This window comes from Doryrhamphus excisus, linkage group LG19, assembly GCF_037039965.1.
Source record: "Doryrhamphus excisus strain RoL-2023G ecotype Guam linkage group LG19, RoL_Dexc_Guam_v1.1, whole genome shotgun sequence".
NCBI lineage: Eukaryota > Metazoa > Chordata > Actinopteri > Syngnathiformes > Syngnathidae > Doryrhamphus > Doryrhamphus excisus.
In genome coordinates, this window is record NC_136375.1 from 5,350,848 (window position 1) to 5,365,530 (window position 14,683).

Sequence of the window (14,683 nt, forward strand, 5' to 3'; positions counted from 1 at the left end):
CACCTTTACTCAGATTCTCACCAAAGCCCACAGTATTTTCTAGTGACAAACGACCCAGTATAAGGAACGTCTTAGTTGAGAGCAGACATCCAAGGCGGAATGGTTCGTGGTGGTTGCCAGTGTGAAACACTTATACCCAGATTCTCACCAAAACATGGGCCGCAAACGCTGCTGAGGAGGGGATTTGGTATACAAAAAATATCAATTTTTAAAAAAATAATTAGAAAAGGCACTTTACAGGATTTAAAACTAGAGCGACTTCAGCCGGAGTCTTTTTACATCGAAAATCATTTTAAAAAACTGGAACATTACGAGAACCACAGCTCCACTTATCTCATAAAAGTCAGCACTCAGGTGGACATGCATCTGCGCTACCTTTGGCGGCATGGAAAAGCTGCCCGGTGAAGAACCCGACACGTGTTGAAGAGTCTTGGCCATCGTCCCACAACAATCCTTGACTCTTCGGACAGAGGGAGGCAAGGACGTGTGCGAGGCGTCTACCCAGTCAGGTGACTAACCAGTCCGGGATGCAGGGATGGCTTCAGGACGTCAGCCCGATGCAGCGAGGGCATGTAAAGCGTGGATGGCGGCGGGGGTGGGGCACCGGGGTAGTTGGCAGCAGCCGGGTAGCCCTGGTTGGGGATGGGGGAGGCGGTCATGTTGAGGGGAGACGGGCTCTGCTCGTAGAACTGGCCGTCGCACTCCTCGTCCAGCGGCAGAGCCAGGCGCTTCCCCTTCTGTCGGCGGTTGCAGAACCACACTCGGACCACCTGCCGGGATCGGAACGGCTTGGTCAACATGCTTGGAAAAGGATGGAACGCTTGACTGCTTGCTTCAATAGTATAAGGAAAAATAACAAGTCTATAACCCGCTTCCTGGTACAAGAACAGACCAACCTTAGTTTATCAAAAATTCCCAAATTTTGCCGATATTTTCACACCATTTTTTCATGATTCGGTTGTTGACAATTGTGGCAGTTTTGGTATGTCCCGGTTTTTGTGTGGAGCCAAAATTTGTACAAGTCAGTGCTTTTTCTCAAATTTCACACAAACATTTGGTCTAGTTTATGTAGGCCTCGGGTTTCATATGATTTTGATCATTTCAAATTGGTGTTTTGTTTAAAAAAAAAAAAAAAAAACTTTCCTCTGTTTTCAAAATAATTCTGTCAAATTCTTTCATAAAAATTACCTTAATTTTTGTAATCCCTAGTTTTCTTATTCGGTTTCATTAAAAATTCACTCAAATATTGCCTCAGTTTTCATGCACCCCCGTGTTTTTAGGGTTTGGATGTCAAAAATTTTATTGTTATTCCTCAGTTTTTGTGTCAAAATTGTACACAATTTATCACTTTTTGCTACTAGGTTTCATAGCATTTGCTTGTCAAAAATGGCCATTTTCGCAGCTGCAGTTTTTGTCAATTTTTCCCCACAAAGATTTACCTCCATTTTGCTATGCCCTATTTTTCATTGAAAATTCTCATACAAAATATTGTTTTTTTTTTTTAAAACCCAGTTTTCGTATGACTCTGCTGTGATTTGGGTTATTTCAAATTTGTGTTTTGTTCAAAAAGCTTGCGCCTGTTTTCAAAATGGTTATGTTTGTCAAATTCTCATAAAAATTACCTTGATTTTTGTAGTCCTAGTTTTCTTATTCTTAAATTCACTAAAACTTTGCCTCAGTTTTTATGCACCCCCGTGTTTTTAGAGTTTGGATGTCAAAAATGTTCCCTCAGTTTTGTTTCTCTGTTTTTGCATGATTCGATTTCAGTCAAAATTTTCCACAAAAATTTGGCCTGGTTTTGGAATTATTTGATCATCACTTTTTTGCTACTAGGTTTCATAGCATTTGCCCATAAATGTGCCCTGATTTTCGTATGCCTCAATTTTTTGAAACTTGTGCCCTGATTTTCGTATGCCTCAATTTTTGGAAAATTCTGTTCATCGAAATTTCACAAGAAATCACCTTTTTTTGCAAAAAGTTTGTTCGGTCGCTGTTATGATTTGTTTTTGTTTTTTTAAGTTTGCAAAAAATTTCTGCCTGGTTTTGGTATGATAGGCTTCAGTGTATTCTGGCGACCAAGCAGTGAGTGAAAGGCTGAACCACGTCAACTTACATCTCTCTCCAGGCCCAAATCGTCTGAGATGTGTGTGATTTCCTGCGTGTTGGGCTTGGGACACTTGATAAAGTACGACTCCAAGGCGGAGCGAACGGCTCCTTCCAAGCTGGTCCTCCTCTTCCTCTTCCTGGTGTCCACAAACACTCGCTCAATCTTGTGCATCTAAATAAAAAAAGGGGGAGTTCAGTGCTGACCAGACAAGGTCAAGGTTCAGATGAAAGAGGTGGGGTGAGGGGGGGGGGGTGTCCATGGAGGTTCTCAGCAGGGTTCTTGCTAAGTGCTGACCACCATTAGCTGATGCTCATCTGTTGTCTTGTAAAGTAGCAGAGAGAGTAGATGTCGCAGGAGACTTACGTCCTGGGGATTTTCCAAGGTCTCGGCGTCATTCAGCCACCTCTGCAGGAGGGGCTTCAGCTTGCACATGTTCTTGAAGCTCAACTGGAGAGCCTCAAAGCGGCAAATGGTCGTCTGGCTGAACATCTTGCCTGGAAACACCAAAAAAACAAACATGATACCACTTAAACAGGAATTAGGTTGCTTTTAGCATGTTCAACTCCAAAAGGTGGAACCGCATCCTTACTTTTGCAGCACTTGGCTCACCTGTGCATTACAGAAACATTACATATTTACTGTATGGAAGCACCTGCTGCTAATGCAAGGAGCCAACATGTTGCTAATACTGCTTAGAAGCTCCTACTTATGTAGGTTCCTTAAATAAAAGTAGCTTTGAACCTTGTACAATGTTAGTATATTAGTATGAAAAACACAGCTTTGGTGCAAGTAGATACACTACACCGACTTAGCACTTAAATGCTAATAAGTGAAAGTAGCTTTGAACCTCCTCATACTACAAGATCTGAATGGTTTTATATAAAAATATATACAGAATATGAACAAGGCTTTTTTTCTATTAAACATATGGATAATAAATACGCACATAAAAGTAAGTATAGTATGAATTTACCGTAAAGGTTTCCCAATGCCAGGCCAACATCAGCCTGAGTGAAGCCCAAAGTGATGCGTTTGTGTTTCAGTTCTTTAGCAAACTGCTCCAGCTCTTCAGTGGAAAGATTTTCCTGGAAAAATAGTTAAAATGACTTCAAAATAACTTACATTGTTCATAATACCCCCCCCCCCCCCCCTTCCCATTCAAAAATAACGTATTACGTTTAATGTATTACCTCCTCCGAGTCGCTACAACCGCCGCTGGATGAGCCGCTGCTCCGGGTAGACGAGGCCGGATTCTGGCCCGGCGGCCCGGCGACTCCTTGGGGCGGGTTGACGCCGAAAAAGGCGTTCGCCGGGACGCCGTTGCTGGGGGGAGACGGGGACATGGACGGCGACGACGCGGAAGACGTTGAAGGGTTCTGGTGGCTGCTGCCGCCGCTGCCGGGCGGCGTGAGGTGGGTGATGCCCGGCCAGAAGGAGGGGTTCCAGGGGGTCGAGTAGAAGACCCCGTGGGGCATGGCGGCGGAGGTCGGCGGGTACTGCTGAAGCTTCACCTCGCTGGAGTAGTCATCCCCGGTGTCTTTCTCTGTCTTGATTTCGGGGAGTTTAATCTGCTCCCGGGTCTCGGCTATGGGGGGGCTCAGGTTGGTGGGCTGGGTGGCTGCCGTTACGCCGGGTACCTGTCCGGTGTATTCGGGCGCAGCGAACGGATACCAGTGTTTGGGTTGACCGAACTCCACCGCTTGGATCTCGGAGCCCCTGTAGTCGCCACCACCCCCACCACCGCCGCTGACCGACTGGAAGGGGAAGAAGCTCTGCGTGGTAGCCGGCGGGAGCGCACCGTAGGCGGACTTACTGTAGAGGAGGCCCGCGTCTGTCAGGGGGAGCTGGAAGGACGACGCTCCCAGAGCGTCTGGACCCAGAAGTTGGGCACAGGCCCTGCTGAAGTCATACGGGCGGGTTTGACACTCAGAGCCTGGACTCTGGGATCTATCAGACATCTTGGAAATATATACACTTCTAATTAAATAGTGCAGATGAAACAAACGTCCAGGAAAATTCCACTTGAAGGGTCCAACATAACCACCAGAAAGGCTGCGGCCTAGTCGTCCATGAAGGCCGGCTCTTCTGCGTCCAGCTGCGGCCTGGAAATGTTGCCTTTGCCGCACGGAGCTCTCCTCCACAGCTTTTCCTAATGTGGCTGATCTTCTTCCTCCTCTCCCATTGGCTGCTGCACACCATTAGAAACAGCTGAAGGTGAATTTGTGAATGACCTTGGTGCCCCTTCCCCTCCCCCCCACTCACCTAACCACCACCCTAAATAACCTGTGGGTGTGGCTTCTTTTGCAAAATCTCAATTTTTAATCCAACATTTGCTGGGGTTCACATGGAGAAGATACATCTACAATGCTAAACAGGCCCCAAGTATACGTCACACATGGATTCTAATGCTTGTTGGGATGATTCTCCTGTAAGAGGGCGGCTTTCATGTTCAAATACAACTCATTAGGCCTTTTTAGTCACACTTCATAAAACAAATACTTTTTTTTTTACCATTTATATTTGAAGTCCCGTTGTTTTAGTTTGCAGAAGTGGCATTGAGGTAACGGTGCATTTATTCACATTATTAAATTTGAGTTGTTTTTGTGTATTTCAACTTTATCCGTACCTGAACATTAACCAAGTATGTTTTCTTTATCCAAAGCATAGCCTGGTTGGGGTTTATTTGTGGCTCATGGATGTTTTTTATTGCCCCATGGCGCATTGTGTAAATAAAATTAGACAAAAAAAAGGGGATATATGGACAAAGGGCATGTCTTTTTTACAAAATAAAAACAAATGTAAACATATCTAAGGGCCCCCTCTCGCATCATTAGATCTGAACGTTTAGACACCCCGGCATTAAAGTATTGTACTTTGCTGCTTTAAGTATAAAAGATCAAAGCAATGTGCATTAGGGCACACCAAAAGGAAAAAAAATGTTTCTTTCTGTTTACAAGAAAAACACATTTGCAATTTTAAAATAAAGTTCTATCTTTACATGCCGAAAACACACAAATACAAGAAAAACTCCAAATGTTATGATTGTGGGGGGTGGGGGGGGGTATGCATAATATACATAATATACAAGATGCAAAAACATGTCCGTATCCAAAATACGTCAACTGAAATGACAAATACAGTTTAATTTTGACGTGTGACCATATTTATAAACATGTTTTTTTTAGCTTTAGGCTCGAGATAAAGTGACATGCTGCTTCCTGGTTCATGTATTTAATTGAAGATAAAGTACTTTAACATAAAAATAACATCAAGATACATTTTTCTGCTGTTCTCAACTTACTTTGTGTATTATTGTATTTAGTTGTTTTTAGAGCCACGGTCACGTGACTCACCCCCTCGCTCATTTAAAGGAGCTGGCGTCCGTTTAAGCTATCACAAGCGGAGCCGTCAAAACATTCAAGATATAATTTACTGATGTTCTCTTCGACTCGTGTAGTGTTTTACGTTACTGACGTATTCATTTTTGTTATGTTGTTTTATTATTTATGGATTTATTTTTCCAGCGATCATGCGAAGTTCACGTGACTTGTTACTTCCTGGTTCTTTGGCTTTAGCGCTAACGTAAACAGAGGCATTTTGACGTAAACACCAACAACATTGAAGCTGCGTTTTCCCCAACCTTTCTGCTGTTATTAAACAAGCGAGACGCCTTTTCTGTTCCTCAAACAAGTTACAATGTGGCGTCTTCCTCCACTCGAGCAGGGAGCACCCAGGTGAACTTCTTCTCCCCTTGATGGACGCACAGATGCGCTCCCCCCAGTGCGCGTCGTTGGCCGCAGATTGCAGCAGGAAGACGCGCTGCGGGGAGGGACGCAGAAGTGCGGGGGGGTCGCCATTGTACCGACCTGGCCCCGGGGGCACCCTGTGGAGCTCAGATCCCGAGTTGCGATGGTCGACCATTAGCTCCTTTTCACATTGAAACAATACGTCTCAGCCCTTTGATTCCGCCCTATAGACCCCCCCCCCCCCCACCCCCCACCCCCACATGAAACACACACCAGGCTGAGGTTTCATTCTGCAGAGCTGAAGAGATGCTCAGCCTCTAGCTCCTACAAAACACCTCGCCTGCAGGTGGAAGTTGTAAAAAATGCTCCATCTTGAAATAACATTCATTATGCAATCATTTGAAACGACTGTCCACAGTGCGGTGGGGGCGCAGGGGGGTGGGCATCAAACCCTGAGCTCAGCAGTATTGTCAATGGTCCATGGACTTGGGAGATGTCATTGTCATGCAAGAAAGACAAGAGACACAGAAGACTAAAGGCCGAGCTTCAAGAGACCACCGAGGACTCTCGGGGAGCTCCAAAGGTGGGAGGAGGAGGAGGAGGACGAGTCTCAGATCTTCCCAAAAGTCCACAAGTTGGAGATGAAGTGTGGGCAAGTCATACTTTTATATCAACAAATCCACATCCAACAGAAAAAAACCCAAAAATCACATCTTAGCCAAAGAAAAGGCAGAAATTGCGAGAGTATGAGCAAAAAGACGTTCTTGCAAGAAAAAGTCAAATGAATAACATCGTAACTTCATGTCATTATTTGTGCGAGAAAAAACATGTTGCCTTTTTGCGAGTGAGAAAAAATAACAAAAACAGATTGTTAGTAAAAAAAAAGATGTTTTAGCTAAAGAAAAGGCAAACATTGCTTGTTTATGAGGAAAAACAATGTGAAGGAAAAAAAGAATGTTCTTACATGAAAAAAATGTAATCGTGTTAAATGTTATTAGAAGACAAAGTCCGTTTCTGTGAGAAGAAAACTAATTTTTACGTAACAACTCCAAGGAATAACATCGTAACGAGGATAATGTTTGTACGAGCAACAACACAAACTCACAAGGAAAAGCGCTCTGTGATTTGAAAAAGTATTTTTTTGTGAAAATTAGTCACCGAAATAACGTCACTTTTTAAGAAAAAAAAGTCAAATGAATAACATCGTAAGTTCATGTCGTATTCCGAAGAAAAAATTTGTACGAGAAAAAACATGTTGCCTTTTTGTGAATGAGAAAAAAAACAAACAGATTGTTAATTAAAAAAAGATGTCTTAGCTAAAGAATAGGCAAACATTGCTAGCTTAGGAGGAAAAACAATGTGAAGGAGTCATAAAAAGAATGTTCTTACATGAAAAAAATGTAATAGTATGAAATGTTATTAGAAGACAAAGTCCGTTTCTGTGAGAAGAAAAAAAAATTTTACGTGACAACTCCAAGAAATAACATCGTAACGAGGATAACGTTTGTACGAGCAACAACAAAAACTCACAAGGAAAAACTCAATGTGATTTGAAGAAAAAGTCATTTTTCGTGAAAAATTAGTCCCCGAACTAACGTCACTTTTTAAAGAGAAAAGTGAAATTAATAACATCATAACTTTTGGCATATTCCTAGGACATTTGTACGAGGGGAAGAAGACATGTTGCATTTTGGAATAAAAAGTTAGATGTTAGTAGAATGTCGCATTTTACGCAAAAATTGATACTTTTTTTTAATGAGAATAAATAATGTTACATGAAAAACGGGAGAATTTTACAAGTTTCCATGAAAATGCTTGTAACGTTGAAAGAACAGCAATCGATTTTTAGCATCACAAAATATTCTGAGTTTCCCGATATGTTAGTTAGAATGTCACGTTTTGACAAGAACATATTAAAATAATTTATTTTATAACAAAAATAAGGTTGAATTTTGTAAGTTTACGACAAAATGCTCATAACATTGCAAATATTTTTGCCAATTCAAGAAAAAACACGCAATATTCTGAGGTTTAGGTTGTATTTTTATGAGAATTAGAAATGTTGCGAAAGTATTGTGATTTTTTTTTTAAAAGTCGATTAGTAGATTTTTACCATTTAGTTCAGTTGACGACTATTTTGTACGTTTACCAGAAAATGCTCGGAACATTGTAAAGATTTTTACAGTTTCAAGAAAAACACGAAAAAGTTATGTAAAAAAAAAAGTGATGATATGATATAACCAGTTTAAGATTTATTTTTCCGAGAATCAAAATGTTAATGAGAAACAAATGAATAAAGTTGTCATGTTGACAAGAATTCTAGGAGAAAAGGCTAGCAACCTAGCGGGGTCAGATTTTTAGCATTTCAAGGAAAACATGAAATATTCTGTGGATAAAGCCACAAAATAAATTATTTAGTATTTTAATTTTAAATTATATTTAATTTTAAAATTTATTTATTTAAGAAAAAAACACATTGTTATGAGGATAATAGAATTTTAGGAGAAAAATCTCGTGAAATGAGAAGTCACATTCTTACAAGAAAATATTTACAATTTTGCAAAAAAACATTTTTTACAAAGAAAAAACGTTTTTATTGTATTTTTAGGTTAGTATTTTTCTTTTCACTGTGGGCCTAAAATAATCGGTAATATTGTAATAATAATAATAAAGACACTGTGGAATGTGGAAGAAGTCGATTTTGGCGTAACGGGTGCGTCTAATGACACGTTATGGTGCGTCTCATGACGCGGGACGGTATCGGGTAGAGAAGTAACGTGCGAGTCGGCTCTCAGAGTAAAACGCATGTTTGCAAGCCTGCTCAAGGTTGGAGGCTAAGTTGAACGTAAACGGCGCCCCTCCTGTCGAGCAGCAACAAACAAGTCTGATGGCTTTTTGATTTTCCTGCTAACGGCCGGGCCTTTGACGCCCTCCTTCACAGGAGCCTCCGCCCGGCCACGGCCAATGGCTGCCTTCCTTCCACCGTCCACGCGCACAATGGCCTTTAATGGCCCTCGGCAGGCGGCTGAATGGGGACGGGAGACTGGGACGCCCCCTCCACCCCCGCCCCATACAAAACCCATGCCGGACGAGCAACACGCAAACCAACCCCACCCCCCGCCCTGCGCAAATGCAGCGGCCTTGTGTATTGCTGTGTGGGGATCACCAAAAAGTCTGGAGGGCAAAACCTGAAAGACCAAGTAGGTGACACAGGCCCATCGTAGGGGGCACAGGCCCATCGTAGGTGGCACCACGAGCCCATCGTAGGGGGCACAGGCCCATCGTAAGGGAAACCACAGGCCCAGCATAGGGGGCACAGCCCAATCGTATGGGGCACCACAGTCCCATCGTAGGGGACACAGGCCCAGCGTAGGGGGCACAGGCCCATCGTAGGGGGCACAGGCCCATCATAGGGGGCACAGGGCCATCGTAGGGGGTCAGGCCCGTCGTAGGGGGAACAGGCCCATCGTAGGGGGCACAGGCCCATCGTAGGGGGCACAGGCCCATCGTAGGGGGCACAGGCCCATCATAACAGAAAAGTACACGTTATCTTGTTAGCACAGTTTGCACCTGTTCCACCAATACACGCCGCCTGAGCACAGCAGTCACGGCATCTGTAAAGCTGACCGTTTGACCTTTTGGTCAAATGTATCATATAGTATGTATGCAGTATTTGTACATACAGTATATACAATTTGTACATATTCCATGTAAAACATAAACTTTATCACCTTTATACATTATTTATTCATGTCCAAAAAATATTTGGTTTTTTTTTTCCAAAATGTAAATAAAAACATATACGTATACATTCATTTTTTAAAATGTGTATATGTAGAGATTTGTAATTTATGTACTACATACTCAATGTGTGTGTCGGAAAAACAAATAAAAGATTTAAACTAAATTATTTGGGCGAAAATGTTTTTTTTTATTTATATTTTTATACATAAACTGTACCAAAAAATCTTGGAAACATAAATAAAATGTAAGAAAAAAAAATCTATTGACATATTTTAAAAATAGGTTTGAAAACCAAGTTTGAATGAAAGTATTGTGTAAAATGTCTGTACTAATGTAGTGAATATTAGGGAATCATTTGTTTGTGCAAAACAATAACAAATAAAGAAAATGAAGAAAGTGAAAATGCATAATATACTGCAGTTATGAAAAAATATTTATGGAAAGCTGTCTTTTTTAGAAGAATTTTTTTTTAAGAAATTGAGTTTAGATTTTTTTGTAAAAAAATTGACAAAAAATGATTCATGTGATAAAAATAGCCCATATATTCAAAAAAGACTTATTATATGAAAATGCATAATATACCGCAGTTATACAAAATATTTATGGAAAACTGTTTTTTTTACTTCAAGAAATTTAGTTTAGATTTTTTTGTAAAAAAAAAAAAATTGGACAAAAATGATTGTGATTAAAAAAATTATCATATATTCAAAAAAGACTTATTATACAAACATGCATAATATACCACAGTTATGAAAAAATATTCATGGAAAACTGTATTTTTTTAAAGAAATTGAGTTTAGATTTTTTTTTGAAAAAACGATTTGACAAAAAATGCTTCATGTGATAAAAAAATGTCCTTATATTAAAAAAAGACTTTATATGAAAATGCATAATATACCACAGTTATGAAAAAAATATTTTTTTAAGAAATTGAGTTTAGATTTTTTATTAAAAAAAATTGTAAAAATAAATTGGACAAAATTATTAATGTGATAAAAAATACCCGTGTATTAAAAAAAGACTTATTATATGAAAATGCATAATATACCACAGTTATGAAAAAAATATTCATGGAAAACTGTCTTCTTTTTTTTAAGAAATTGAGTTTAGATTTTTTGTAAAAAAAAAAGTAAAAATAAATTGGACAAAAAAGTTATTCATGTGATAAAAAAATACCTGTGTATTAAAAAAATACTTATTATATGAAAATGCATAATATACCAGTTATGAAAAAATATTTATGGAACTGTCTTTTTTTTTAAAGAACTTGAGTAATGTTTTTGTTTAAAAAATGATTTATGTGATAAAAAAAATCTCCATATATTCAAAAAGACTTTTTATATTATTGATATATTTCATACTGCATTATTAGATCTATTTTTCCAAAGTAGATATTGATAACTGCATTACTGCTAACAGACAGATAGTACTCTGTGTACAACATAAGAGAATATTTTTTTCATCATTTTCTTCTGCATGAAATGTCAAATAAAAAAACCCAGGAGATCTTTGAGTAGTAATATTGACGTGGTAAAAAGTTTTATTAGTGATCCTTGGTCTGCATGTACAAATATCTATAAAAGGTGAACACTTTCACTCTTTTATGTACATTTTGCAGCAGGAGCGTCACTCGGGGCCGACAAGAGGACAAACAGAGCGGCACAACACAAGATCGAGTCAAATTCACCAGCGACACATGGATCCGTTATATTGTCTTCCCGCCCCAAAAATATCGTCGCTTGGACTGTACACCCCCCCAACTCCCACCCCCGGCAAACAGGCTGCATACATACATACATACATACATACGTACATACATACGTACGGGAGGCAGGAGAACGAGCATCGCCATGTTCCAAACACAGTTACGGTCAAATCCATGCAACAGACATCATCAGGTACTTGATAGATTGATATGGGTTTATAGATTCATATATTGACTTGAAATTGACTCAAAGTGCAGCTTATATCGACTTGGGCGACACTGACGGTGATGCTAAAAACCTCGCTCTGAGGGGAGGTGGGATGGTAAATACGTCCCGGCTATCTTGCACGGAATGTGGTTCCGCCACAAGCTACGCATGACAAAACAAGGGAGGGCACCTGTTTTTCTGCTTATGTAGATGTACCCTATGTATGTATGTATGTGTGTGTATGTGTGTGTGTGTGTGTGTGTGTGTCACATTCTTTGGAAACAGCTGCAAATAAGAACCAGGTGGAGGAGAGAGGAAGTGCAACTTATAAAGAGCTTAAAATTTAATTAAAAGAAAGAAAAAGGTCACAAAGAAGAAGCCAACATTACACAAGGGCCAATAAAAGCAGCATCCATCCATCACACGGAGGGAAAGGGACCATTAGTCAAGGGCCAAAGAGAGAAACCATAATATATAGCAGATACTTTTTTTAATCATCTGGGATCCTCCATTGGTCTGCATGCAGTGTGTACATGTGTGTGTGTGTGTGTGTGTGTAGCATTCACTTTGGGTGGCCCTGATAATGTAAGCTGGAGTCATCAAAGAGCGGGTTCTTCACCTCCATCTCGCCAGTCTGTGAAGGAGAACAAAGAACTTGGAGACTCAATCAATCTTTGGAGACATTGATTCCAACCATCTTCTAATACGTAACATGATGACCCCCCCACACCAACCTCCCCAGACGGCCAAGAGAAATAATCCGATGATTGATAAAACCCCTCCTTCCTTGCGCCTGTGTCCCTGTGTCCCTGTGTCCCTGTGTATACATTTTTCCCAATCCTGGCTCCCTGTGACATCACAACGAGAAGTTCTTCCTTATATGGCCGTGCCCGGGTACAACCACAGCGGAGTGCCTGGAGGCGGGCTGTGGGTGGAATAAATGAAAACAGAGCCTTTTGGCAGCTGAGTAAAAATAGCTGAATAGGTGCGGATTCTGGAAGATCTAGAAAGCTCTCTGTGTGCGGGTTATTGTGTGGAGCTGCTCTATAGTCCACAGCGCAATACAAATGGTCCAAAATGAGCATAATAGGTCAGAAGAGTAACAGTTTATCAAATATGATATTTATTATACTCTAATCCAGCAGTTCTATTATTATTATTATTATTATTATTATTATTATTATTATTATTATTATTATTATTATTATTATTATTATTATTATTATTATTATTATTATAACATTTGTTCTTTATAACATTACTATAACCTCTGTCCTAATATTAGAACTTTATTATTAGAACTTTGTCCTATTTTTACAAATTTATTACAAACTTTGTGCTATTTTAACATTATTATTACATTATTATCAATTATTATGTTTCCTATTATTATTATTATTACATGATTATGATCTTTGCCCTATGATTATAACTTGAGATTATTATTATCTTGGTTCTATTATTGTAACATTTTTAGAACTTTTGTATTATTATATTATTGTATATTATAACTTTGTCCTGTTATTATAACATAATCACTTGTCTTTTTCTAAAAACATATATATTTTTTGTTTTTTATTTTTTAAGAAATTGAGTTGAGATTTTTTGTAAAAAAAAAAAACTTGGACAAAAAAATGATTCATGTGAGAAAAAATGAATGAAGGGAAAAGCAGCAGCCGTTGACGACCAACTTGACCCTTTGACCTTTCCTAGAATGGCGTGTACACGTGTGTGCGTGCTCACCGGTGCAAGTCCAGGACATTCGTACACTGTGAAGTCTCCCGCCTCTTCTTCATCTGAGGTGACTTCGGCGTCAATGACTTTTTGTTGGGGTTTGTTACTAGAAGAAGAGGAAGAGGAGGAAGAGGAGGAAGATGTGTTGTCTAAGTGGTACTCCTACTAGTATTTGAAGATGAAAGTACTAAGAGGACACGTACTTCATGGAGAGCATCTGCTGTTTCTGATGTTGATAGTGGTACATCTGAGCACTTTGAGCCAGCGTCTTATCTCCCATCTGGAGACGGGGGTGGGGGGGTGGGGGGGTACAGAAACTCTTCAACAGGACGTTTACTTAGAAGCTGTTTTTTACATTTAAAAAAACACGTACCGATTTACCAGCATCTGCGGCGGCGGTGACACCCGCTCCTCTGAAGGCGGGATAGTCCACCTTCTGAGTCAGACGTGATTCTTTCTGCAACCTGCGGGGGGCATCCCGAGTTAGTTCAAGTTCTCGGTAAGGACTCCACAGCAGGGGGGGTCCACAACAGCCCCGGAAAATTGCATTTATAAAATATAAAATTGCATTTATTCATTACTAACTAGAAAAGCACTCGAGCGCATCGACCTCCACCAAGCACCATAGCCCCGCCCCTTATTATAATTTACACCATGAATATTAGTCCTACATTTATTTTATTTTGAATTACAACGAATGCTAACATGCTAGCATAATAGCTCCAAGTGTTTTATAAGTGCCTGTACCTCTGAAAGTGATCAAAAGTTAAAGTATAACTTTGTGTGCATGCTAACATGCTAACATTAACATGCAAACACCCAGCATGATAGCGCTGTCTGCTTAAGTTCAAATTCATGAAAATCGCAAAAAAATGCTAATATGTTCATGTCATTTTAGTATAATTACGTTAGCATGCTAACACCTAGCATGAGAGCGCTATTCATGAAAATACCCCAAAATGCTAATATCCTCACACTAGCAGGCTAGCAATACCAACATGCAATGAAATTGGCTAAAATGCTAACATTAATGTGCTAACACCTAGCAGAATAGCACCAAGTGTTTTTATACGTGCCTTCCTCTGAAAAATGATACAAATGTTAGAATGTGTCACAAAAAATGCTACATTTAGCACTTGTTCGGGACACACTACCATGCTAGGTGTTACCAACCACGCTCATGTTAGCATGTTAACATCAGCATGCTAACACCTGTGTCTACCTAAGAAAATGGCTAGCAACGCTAACATTATAACATGAGCATGCTAACACCTAGCATGATAGTGCTAGGTGTTACCACGCTCATGTTAGCATGTTAACATCAGCATGCTAACACCTAGCATGATAGTGCTAGGTGTTACCACGCTCATGTTAGCATGTTAACATCAGCATGCTAACACCTGCTGTGTCTACCTATGAAAATGGCTAGCAACGCTAAC

At 39.9% G+C, this 14,683-nt stretch overlaps 2 protein-coding genes across 2 annotated transcripts in view; both read right to left on the reverse strand.

The window, feature by feature from the left end:
• Nucleotides 1-477: 477 nt before the first annotated feature.
• pou5f3 (POU domain, class 5, transcription factor 3) lies at nt 478-4,360 on the reverse strand. Its single transcript, XM_058056792.2, has 5 exons — nt 3,298-4,360; nt 3,081-3,192; nt 2,471-2,601; nt 2,114-2,278; nt 478-770 (listed from the first exon to the last, which is right to left on the reverse strand). Exons 1-5 carry the CDS (start codon nt 4,063-4,065, stop codon nt 498-500), a joined length of 1,449 nt encoding a protein of 482 aa, XP_057912775.2. The 5' UTR covers nt 4,066-4,360; the 3' UTR covers nt 478-497.
• A 6,754-nt stretch (nt 4,361-11,114) lies between these two features.
• npdc1a (neural proliferation, differentiation and control, 1a) overlaps nt 11,115-14,683 on the reverse strand; it is a 28,173-nt gene continuing 24,604 nt past the window's right edge. Inside the window, exons 6-9 of the mRNA XM_058056940.2 lie at nt 13,618-13,708; nt 13,448-13,524; nt 13,254-13,350; nt 11,115-12,144 (exon numbers count right to left, since the gene is read on the reverse strand). Of these exons, the coding sequence (XP_057912923.2) occupies nt 12,073-12,144; nt 13,254-13,350; nt 13,448-13,524; nt 13,618-13,708 (337 nt within the window). The 3' untranslated portion in view covers nt 11,115-12,072. The remainder of the gene's footprint in view (nt 12,145-13,253; nt 13,351-13,447; nt 13,525-13,617; nt 13,709-14,683) is intronic.